The following is an 11,434-nucleotide window of genomic DNA, read 5'->3' as shown; positions in this document are numbered from 1 at the left end:
AGATGGCTTCCAATACAACCCATAATTATCTAAGTTATAAGCATGTATAAGATATGAATGAGAGGTAAGATAAAAATCTTACACAATTTGAGAATGTTGAGTATGTTAATGTAAGGAGAAGACTAACTGCATTAATGCAAACAGATGGTGTTTGAAAAAGCAACAATTAATAGTTGTGCTTAGTCTTTCCACATACTACTTTTTTTTCTTCCCCGCAGTCACATAATTGACTCTTTTCAGTATCTAAGCTGAAGAAGGCTAACATGTTTCTTTATACTTTTTAGCAAGCTGGAAACTTACCTTGTTGGTCTGAAAATTTTGTCACAGAAGACTGTGTGTCTAATACACTCACTAGCCTTGGGGAGCCAACAAGCGGTTTCTACAGCATGGATGAGACCCATGTCACACCTGTTCAGCCAAATTCACCACATAAGTTTTTGGCTGTGGAAGCAAATACAATATTATCATCTCTACAAACCATTCCAGAATTTGCAGAGACACTAGAGCTTATTGAATCTGTAAGTTTGTAAATCCGTAATTCTAAACCAATGTTTGCTTAGGAACATCAACTTTTACCATATGTGTAAAATACTCTTAAGATTACCTTATTCTGTATTTGTCTGTAGTTTCACACACACTGATTTGTTTTATTGACTGTTTATAAGTATTGTGGTTTAAAGTATTCAGTGATACAGGATTGTGTGAAAGAGACAGGGAGAAGAATTAGGTATATGGCTTCTGGAGGTGGAGAGCTGTTAGGTTGGCTCGGGCACTGTGAAATAATCTTGGATAAGCCTGCTAGCCTTTGAGTGTTTTGCATCTTGCCTCATAGGATCCTGTAACGTGGAGTGATGTCACCAGTTTTGAGCTTTCAGAAGCTGTTACATCTCCTGTCAAGTCAGCACCGGTAAAACTAATGCGGATTCAACACAACGAAGGGGCTGCTGAGTGCCAGTATAATGTCAGCGTTGTGCTTGATGGCAAAAAACACAGTAGCATCAGTGGCGAGGAAGAAGCAGTTTTCTCAGCGACCCCAAGCTTACCTAAATTCAGCACTCCGCCGACTATCCTAAGAAAGAAGAAGAGGTTGCGTGTTGGGCAATCACCAGTTAACGAACTGAATGATGGCTTGTGTAACGATGCCATCAATGTTGCACTAAAGCATACACCAGTGAAAACACTACCATTTTCTCCCTCGCAGGTGAGTTGACTTTTAAATATGGCTAAACACAAAGACTGCAGTGGGTGGATTATGAATTGTAAGTACTTTCTTCCCTAGTCGTACATTGCAGCCTAAACAAATATGTCCAAAAACTTTTTAAAACATCTGCATAGGGGTAAATATATTTAAAAAAATTATTAAGTAACCTATTTCCTCTGTTTTGAAGTCTAGCGGGGGAGGGGGGGGAGGGGTGGCGACATGTCTCAGCTCATGCTTTCTCATGCAAATAATTGTTGATAGAGACCTATTGTCTCTGTGACCTAATTAAGCAGTAGGGATTTTAAGGAGAAAATCAAGGTTTCAGGCATAAATATCACCAATGTCTTGGAGTATAAATCAAGTTAAGTTTATTGGGATTTGTCAGTAAAATCCCTTCAGATACATACTTTTTTTTTCTTTACTGCTCAGTACAGCGGTAAAGTTTTGTCCTTTAAGGTTGCTCAGTTTTTGTTTCTCTCTTGTGCTTAGTTTTTCAACACTTGCTCTGGAAATGAACAATTTAACCTTGAAAATCCTGCATTTACATCGACTCCAATCTGCGGGCAGAAAGTTCTTATTACGACTCCTCTACACAAGGAAGTGACACCAAAAGATCAAAAGGAAAATGTGGGGTAGGGTTATTACATTAAGTATCCGGTGGTGTTGCTCAAATAAGACCAAGTTTTTCTAAATATTGAGAAATTAGTCTACCTTTTATGCATTTCTGTGAATAAGTTTTAAAACCCCTAACACTTTAACACTTGTGTATAAACAAACTGGCTTCTTGTTTTTAACTTAGAAGAAGGTGACTTGTACTCAGACAAAGTTTTTTCTTTTTTAAAATACTGAACAAAATACCTGGGGTAATGCTGTGGTGATCTTAATACTTTCAGGTTCATGGTGGCGAGGTCTGTTGTGTAAATTAAAGTATTTAAAAATGTTTCTTAGATTCATTTTATTACATTACTGTTGATAAAGCAAAATATTAAAATGCATGTATGAACACTTGTCTATGCTTGAATAGTTACAGAACTCCCACAATTAGAAGATCTCTTTTGGGTTCTTCAACCCCAAGGACACCAACTCCTTTTAAAAATGCTTTGGCTGCTCAGGAAAAAAAGTATGGTCCCCTGAAACTTACGGTATGTGATGACATTGTTTATTTTCTTCTCTGTTGAAGTCTAAATGCCCTCTTGTTTTCCAGATATTGTAAGACTTAGCATGATCTTAGACAGCATTTTCTAACAATGCTGCTGTTTCTGTGACATTCCTTATTAGCCTAGAGAACAGCTGGAATGTGAATCAAAAATATGTCGGATGGGGTATATTAGACTAGTACCCTTCAGTGTAGTATGGAAGTCTTGTCTTTATTTGAATGGCATTCAGTACGTACACTCATTTGATCCATAGTAATCTTAAACACGTTTGTTCTGTGATTGTGAGTCGCTTCAAATCTGAGTAGCCTTGCTGACACTGTACCTGTTATAAGGTGGTAACATCATAGTCCAAGATTTTAATACTTTAGCACTCTTTCTTTTTTTTTTAAAGAAAAATTGTAATTGAGTGCATGGGTGTGGGTCCTCCAAGTGGATAATCTAGTAAAGGCAAACCAATGCAGATAAATGTCACTGACTTCATTATTTTAAGCAAATTTCACATTTGACTTGAAAAACTGCATTTTCTTTGAATCCTCTGGACTATGTTAGGAGCCGAGTTGTTTTTTGGTTTTGGTTATTCTACAGTGCTAGGATGGAAACTAGATGTTTACCACAGCATGCTAGTATTTGGGGAATTCTTTTGATGGGAATGTGTTTGGAAGTGTTTCACCCTTCCTAGGGTCTTACTTGAGTGGTGCCTACAATTTTCTTCATCCTCAAAAACAAAACCTTAATATAGGGATTCATGATTCCTCTGATTCTTCTGGCTGTCACAGAGGACTTTTTTATTGGTTGACTACAGATGTTACTTTTTCATTTGTTTGTTCCAAATGAATTCAATTTTTGCTCTCTTCCTAGCCTAGCTAAGGTATGCTAATGCACACTAACTTTTGGAATTCAGTAGACATGTGCTTTTCAAGTTCTGAAAAAATTCCAGCCAATATATATTGACTGCTTCTTTTCTGCAAACACAGAAGGTAGCTCAGACTTTGCCACAGGGCTTGGCACCATCTGTGTTACCCTATAGATTCACAGTCTCATGGAGTGTTTTGGCATTCCTGTTTCTGTCCACTATTAACCTCCTGTTCAAAATCAAATTTTGAGGACTTAAGAGAATTCTTCTCCTGTTGGTACACAAAGGAGCCATCTGTATGGCTTCTGTGAGGTTCTGTACTGTACTTAGGACTATATGTCTTATTCAAGGATTTCTGTTAAGATTGATATAAACTCCTTTCCCAATGACAGTCACACTTTTAGAGTACGTTTTTTTAGTATGTTTGTATGCGTGTCTTTATGTATGTGTTTAGTATATATAAAGTATTTTTACCCCTTTTGTCAGTGGATAACCATTTGCTAATAAATGCAAACAAGTAGTTTGTGCGTCGTCTTCAATGCTACCTTGCATTTTGTGAGGCACTGTGTGCATGTGTATGTTTTATCTTGGCAGAAATAATGTGGATTAAAATGAATTAAAAAATCTGCATAGCCTTGAAATGCTGATCTGTAGTTGTTAACTACAGTAGCCTAAATCCTTTAATCTGTTGCTGTCTTTTGCAAGGTCTCTTTTCTGGCCTACATTAGCTGAAAGTAGAATATGGTAAAACCTAGCAACTAATAAATTTCCTGTATTTTCTCCTCCAATTTTAATTAACTTAGTCGCAACCACTTGCCTTCTTGGAGGAAGACATTAGGGAAGTTTTGAAAGAAGAAACTGGAACAGATATATTTATCAAGGAGGAAGATGACACTGTGTACAAAAGCTGCAAGCAGGAGGTAACATTACAATAATAATTTCAAATGGGTAATAACTGCTTTTAGACAATATTTTACAGTTTTTCTCTGCAAAATGTTTATTGCAGCCCAACTCGCCTAAAAAAGTCAGAAAATCACTGGTCCTAGATCCATGGGAAAAAGAAGAGGTTGGTGCCCAGGTCTTAACAGAAGATAATGGTCTAGATGTACAGGTAAGTATTAAACCACTGAAGAGCATCACCAGCAGCAATATTAATCTAGAACTGAGTATCTTTAATTCTATCAACTAAAATAAAGTGTTTGGGTTGAGGCTGGATTCATAAATCTAGAATGGGAAAGTCACCTTAATTTGAAATATACTTTAAGTACTTGAGCAATTCTTGAACTTTGAATTCATACATGAATTTTTCCTTTCAGGCCTTCAGAGCAGGACTGGTAAAGTAATGTAGATGCTTTGCAGATTTGCTGTTACAGCAAGCCTGCTTCTGTCCTGGGTACCTATAAACTTTAGCGCATATGGCACACTGAAGCGCTCTAATACACCAGGAAGATGGCATTTGCCTTTGTGTTTTGCATGCTTGACAGTCTGGCAGACCTGTTCTGAAGATACCTGACTACATGTCAGGCAGCACACTTTTCCTTTTCCCACTTCACGTAGTAGGGGAGTACTTCATAGACTACCAAGCATGTAGATCACAGAATCACTAAGGCTGGAAAAGACCTGTAAGATCATCCAGTCCAACCATCAACCCAACACTACCATACCCACTAGATCATGTCCTCAAGTGACACATCTACATGTTCCTCCAACACCTCCAGGGATGGTGACTCCACCATTCCCTGGGCAGCCTGTCCCAATGCCTGACCACTCTTTCAGTAGTTTTTCCTAATATCCAATCTACGGAGCCCTTTTCCTCTTGTCCTATCACCAGTTACCCAGGAGAACAGGCAAGCCCCTGCCTCCCTACAACATTTCTGGTAGCTGTAGAGAGCGATCAGGTCTCCCCTCAGCCTCCTCTTCTTCAGGCTAAACAACCCATGATGAGGTTTGTGGGCTTCTTCTACACGAGGCATTTAAACACTTCTGCCTCAACAACCAAGATATCGAGAGTTTAGAGATGGGGCTGTTTTGGTCCCTCGTTCCTTTAAGAAATAGCTCCATATTTTTCTTTAGTCTTGTAGGTTGCAGGAAAACTTCATTCTAATCTAGTTCTTAAATTTATGTATGTATGTATGTAATTCTGAAAGACCAAATGTCTGTGACTCTTGATCAGGTAAAGCTATATTCACGAGGGAGGAGCCAAAGTCCCTAAAAAGAACAGGTGCTTAAGTCATACCCCTTTCTGATTATTGTAGCTGGTTTTCTAAATTCCCTTCTTAAATGCCTCTTAGACTCCGTGCCAAGCCCAGGTGTCTGTCTGCTGGAGCTTGGCTGCCCTGCCACCTAGGGGAAAACTCCCTGCTTCCCCAAGAATCACAGAATCATAGAACGGTTTGGGTTGGAAGGGACCTTAAAGACCATCTAGTTCCAACCCCCCTGCCATGGGCAGGGACACCTTCCACTAGACCAGGTTGCTCAAAGCCTCATCCAGCCTGGCCTTGAACACTTCCAGGGATGGGGCATCCACAGCTTCTCTGGGCAACCTGTTCCAGTGCCTCACCACCCTCTCCATGAAGAATTTCTTCCGGATATCTAATCTAAACCTCCCCACTTTCAATTTAAACCCGTTACCCCTTGTCCTGTCCCTACAGGCCCTTGTAAAAAGTCCCCCCCCGCTTCCTTGTAGCCCCTTCAGGTACTGGAAGGGGCTATAAGGTCTCCCCGGAGCCTTTACTTCTCCAGGCTGAACAAGCCAACTCTCTCAGCCTGTCCCCATAGCAGAGGTGCTCCAGCCCTCTGAGCATCTTTGTGGCCTCCTCTGGGCTCGCTCCAACTGGTCTATGTCCTTCTGATGTTGTGGGTTCCACAGCTGGACGCTGTGGAACATCCCTGTCTTGGGAGGAGCAGCATTGCTGCAGCCATTCAAACCAGAAAGAAAATTCCTGGTGTTCTTCTGGTGATTTCTTGTTATGACACGGTATATTGTGTGTCAGGTCGTTAAGGTAAAACCTATGATGTTGTGGTGTGTTAAAGACAGGGGACTAGGGAAAAATTGCTTTTCCTGAATTTTAATGAGGGATGCTAGTGCAACAGGAACATTTGCTCTTAGCAAGACACAGTGGTAGTAGCTGACTCAAACAGGAAAAATGTACCAGTCCTTCAGCAGAAATTGTGTGTCCATGTGGCAACAAGTTAGGGGTAAGGTCTGAGGTTGAACAAATATGTGAAGGTAGTTTAACACGGTTTAATGGGGTGTTTTTGTAAGTGAACAAGTGCATATGCCACTGTTGCTCTCATCTAACTTCACTCTTTAAACATGCCATATTCTTTCTTCTGCTTTGCTGTAGGTTTTGCTGGATTCATTTATTTTTATTTCCATAAACAACATCATATAAAACTCTTAAGGAATGATCAATCCAGTGCTTATTTCAGTTCTTAAGGCAGTTCCTTCCCCTGATACTGTTCTTAATTTTTTTTTTATTCCAGCCTCCATGTGCTACTTTCACAAGGGTTGTACTAGAAGTGAATTACAAGCTTTGTGCTTTGAAACTGTTCTGTACTTTCCACTTTATCAAGCCTCATTCTTAATAAAATGTAATCAGCTGTGGCGTGGCTTTGTGTGAAAGAAACTGTCTACTCGATAATGCCCAAATCGTGCGTGCAGCTACTTGTTTGACTGTGCTCAGTATTGACTGTGCACCCCAGCATAGACCCGGCTAGTACTTCATATATTGTTCATTACTTTTCAGATTCTTTCCTAGGGTCTTTCTGATTAGTATTTGCTTTGTTTACATTTTGGCTTCTCTTGTTCACAGCAGCTGAAGACTTTTTTTTTTTTAAATTAAATACTAATTATTATTCCTGTTCCCTACCCTCTTTTTTGTCAATAGTCAGAAAACGCATATACCACACCTTTAGGAATGATGCCATTGTTGGAAATAAATGACAACAGATGTAACCTGCCATCAGAAAAACAGGACACAAATCCAGCAAACCAAGGAAATGCAGTAATTAAGAAGAAACTGAATGCATGTGCTTCAAAAAATATCAAAACGGAGAAAGATCTTCAGGTCTGGATACAAAGAATTCTGTTAGCTTTCTTAGCAGGTTAAGAAAGACTTTCTTTTTGGTTTCTGTCTTGTGCTGGTGTCTGGAATTGTTTGATTCAGTGATTTAGTTTCGGTAGTGGTTCCATGATCCTTATTCCTTGTAAGCTGGTCGTTTGTCCATGAAGTGTTTATTCATAGCTAAGTTCTTTATATACAACCCTGATGATTCACTGAGTGGCATCTGAGATTGAAATGTGGGGAAAAAAGTCGGGGTAGGGTAGACCAAACGGGTTTGGGTGCCCAAGTCTAGCAGTAAGAAAGCTCGGCTCGGGGAAAACTAAACCTCTAAACCACCTAAGTTTCTCAAATTTGGCTGGTGCTTACTTCATAATAAGCCCAGTGGGATTCATTAAGCAGAGGTCTGTTTGGTCATTGAACGTGCATGTCCTTGTACGTCCATAGATCTTGTATATCCGTATGCTGTTAAAACCATGGAACCTGGTTTTTCCTCTGTGTGTGTCTTGACCAACAGGGTTAGAGAGAGATTCTCTTTGGCCTGACTTGGTTCCTGTTCCAGTTTGCCCCTTGGGCAGTTAACGTGTGAAGTTAATGTATAAAGTTTTTGTGTCTTCTCAGACTATCTACAGCTCTGTATTAATTACAGAAAGAAAGGCAGGGCACCTGGAGCCTGATCTTCCATGGCCCACTTAATTGCTCTAACGACGATGTGTTTTGAAGTACAGAGACGACAGTATGAACAAACCTCATCTAATTGTGATATTAAAAAAAAAAACAAAAAATAGAATTAACTGCTGTGATTTGCAGCAAGGGTGGATACATCTGTCTGGCCCAGAACACGCTTAACGGGGAGCTTAGTCATACTGTACTCACCAATGCTCTCATTGAACAATCTTTCTCCTTTTCCTCTTTCCCCTGAGAAATAAATTCCCTCTCAGTTTGGTGGCCTCTCTAACCACGAGTCCCTTCCATGAATCAAGTCCTGCTAAATTTACAGAGAAACTCAAATGGCTGATTTTCTCTGTGCATCCATATGTGGAACTGATCCTATGGATCGGTTTCCAGCTCAGTGTGGGAGGGAGAGAATCTTGAGTTCCTCATTGTGCTATAGTCTGCTAGTGCCAGGTCCAATTTAGAACCGCTACAAATCAGCTTGAAATTCAGTAAGTCTTGTAAATATGCAGGGTTTGCTTCATGGAAGAAGCAGGACTAGTAGCTCAATTATTCTTCCATTCATTGTTTTTATTCTCGATTCCTTTGCCATTTCTAATATGCTCCAAAACCAGCTGACTGTTCTTCCACTGCTGCCCCTTTGGTTCAGGGAAGTCCTTCCCAGTATTCTTTTTCAGCTGCCAAACCATTTTGCCTTCCGTGGCGTCTCCAGACAGCTGTCAATAATCTGTTTTTCTGCCTGTTGAACACAGCACAGCTAAAGGGGAAGATAGCCAAAGAGAAGATGACTTAATTAACTTCCCTTTTTCGTATCAGTCGTTGAACTACTCTTTTTAAGAGTGTTTTTCATTTTGTTTGTTAGAACTTAAGAGTGTAACACAGATGCGCTGCTGGGGGGCTGGATTAAGGGGTGGAGAGGGAGCTTTGTCCCAGGTTTTAGGTATTGTAGAACTGAATCCTTCGCAGTGAAATACAGTATTGCTGGGCTTTGATCATTTATTACAACTCTCAAAGGTCGTATGAGGATTGCTTAACTACTGTAGTGAGTGGAAAGAATCTTTTTAACTGAATTTTATTTTATGCAGTCAAATTGTGAATGGGAAGCAGTTGTTTACGGAAAGACAGAAGACCAGCTTCTCATGACGGAAAAGGCGAGAAGGTATCTGGGCACATACACGGCCACCAACAGCACTTCAAGGGCTCTCATACTGTGATGGTCACTGCAGCTGACAACCGTCTCCTTCCATTGATGCTGACACAATGCTGAAGGCTATGCCAGCACAATACGTGGGAATTAAGTCTTTACTTAGAGACAGACTGCCAAGGGAAACCTTAAAGCTACCTTAAAGACTCCTTTCTTCTTTTGACTGACAAAGAACAGACAGAAAGCTCTCGTATTCTCTACGAAGGGATAGTACAAACAGTTCTGCAATGAATTTCTTAAATATTAAAAAAGTAACACCTCAAAATATGACAAAAAGTGGTAAAGTACATTGCAGTACTGACAACATTCAGATTTTAGGTCCAGTTTTCATATTTATTCTTTTGACTTGCATTGCTTTTTTTCTCTAAGTGCATTTTCAAGATAGAGTAGGTTTATAGGTTGTTACCGGTTTCCAAATGAGCAACGTACGTGACAGAATGTGCTTTTGCTTATGTAGCATTTTTCTAGTATACAAAGAAACACAATGGAAAGGAGTATAAAGGAAGGATAGAAAGTTGCACTACTAATTTTTTTGGTATGCTGCAAAACAATGAAATGAACTACAGTGTTAAATATATTTATTTGCAAATGGTACTAGAAGTAGGCAGAGGGGGGGTGAATTAGGTTTTAGTGTAAAGCATCAGTATTTTCTTCATAAATCTCAAAATGAGATGATTGTTGAATGTATTGTACAGTATGTAGGAACAGGGAAAAATTTGTAAATGGGAAAGGAGTCTGGTTTTATAATTTATTTTCATTTTAATGCTTAAATGTAGATATTTATATGTATGCAGGTTGTCTAGAAGCCAACGTTGTTTCCTGTTAAAACAGCTAAAATGAAAAAAGGACAAGTTTAAAGCATGGAATAGCACAAGAGTAACAGTAGTGAGGTGTACAAATCTGTACTGTGTGTTACATCTAGGTAAAGATTGCACTATAGCCCTTAAATCATGTTGGTCTACAGAATAATTACAACCTATTACCTGTATTACACAGCAGCTGTTCCTGGACCTTGTTTAAACACATTTGGAAAGGAATGGCAGGGTCTTTTATGTGACCCAGGAGAACTTAGTCCTGCATAGGAACTAAAAAAAAAAATGCATTTTAATTTTTTTTTTCTTTTAAAAAAAAGAAACTTGGCACCTTGGATCTCAAAACAATTTTATCTGCACTTAAGTTTGACTGTTATGTACTTACTAAATATTTGAAGAGCAAAGAGAACATTCTTTTATTTATGAAAAATCTTTGTCCTTATTTAAAGATATACAGGTCACAACAGTTGCTTTAGTTGCCTATTTTAGGTATTTGCACTTATTTTATGTCTCCTCTTTTTTTTGTTGGGTTTTTTTTGAAGGAATGTTTCGGTTCACTTTTGGTGTAGAGATTTTTATGTAGTTAGTTTTTAGCAAGTTACAGTGGTGTGCTATCAACAGATACTGACAGGTAAATAGACTCGTACACTGTAGCGTTAGTTATTTATGATTCGAACACTCTTCCTCTCCACTCCCGGGTGTGCTGCTACAGAGAGTGGCAGGATCGGCTTGCTGCTATGAGAGATGGAAAGAGCGAGCATCATATGCACTGTATGTAAAATTACAAAAAACGATGTCAGGTTCTCTAGTTAACTTTATGAGATCAACCAGTACTATGCAGGGTGTGGAAAAAGTATTCCTATCACTTCAGTATCGAAGATGGTGGAGAATAATTTATGCATGGAGAATTTTAACATGTCATGAGTGGCACAAGGAAGGTAATGGGTTATTGAACTTTTTAAAACATCTCAAAGCTTATACAATCCTTATTTTTAGAAGCTTTTTGATATTAAACATTTGCCTGGCTATGACGGTACTAGGCATAAACATTTTTAGCAGTTTTTAATTCACATCAAAATTTTAGCAAGGGGGAATCCTATATAAGCAAGGGGATCGGAAAAGTACCCATCGTGCCGGGATTCCCCTCACCTATGAAAACTGATAGGAGGCAATTGGAGTCCTTGGCAGTACTAGATTTAGGTGTGTATTGCCAGAATGGATTTAACAGCAACATTCAGCGCTGGAGACAGCGCTTAATTCACCAAAAAATGAAATAAGACGTTGAGAGAGAATGAACATCTAGAATCTGGATGACACATCTCAGTAGAAGCAGTGTCACCAAAACTGCCTCTACCAAGTTTTAAGCATAGATTTAAGGTAAGTAGTATTAATTTGTGTGGGTATTGGTTGGATCGTTTAGTTAACTCCTACTTTGTTGCTTTAGCAGGAAGGTTTTATTCTTTCATAT

General features: G+C 39.1%; 1 protein-coding gene across 1 annotated transcript; it reads left to right on the top strand.

Moving 5' to 3' along the window:
- Positions 1-284: 284 nt before the first annotated feature.
- MYBL1 (v-myb avian myeloblastosis viral oncogene homolog-like 1) lies at positions 285-9,506 on the top strand (the record flags this gene model as incomplete). Its single annotated transcript, XM_010149180.1, has 8 exons — positions 285-518; positions 833-1,201; positions 1,691-1,833; positions 2,226-2,343; positions 4,015-4,131; positions 4,218-4,322; positions 7,102-7,281; positions 9,036-9,506. Coding segments are annotated over 8 exons (1,395 nt in total), but the record flags the coding sequence as incomplete, so codon positions are not given.
- Between the last annotated feature and the right edge of the window lie 1,928 nt (positions 9,507-11,434).

This window comes from Eurypyga helias, unplaced genomic scaffold (assembly GCF_000690775.1).
Source record: "Eurypyga helias isolate BGI_N326 unplaced genomic scaffold, ASM69077v1 scaffold39613, whole genome shotgun sequence".
NCBI classification, from domain to species: Eukaryota; Metazoa; Chordata; class Aves; order Eurypygiformes; family Eurypygidae; genus Eurypyga; species Eurypyga helias.
This window is presented reverse-complemented; position numbering and strand designations above follow the sequence as displayed.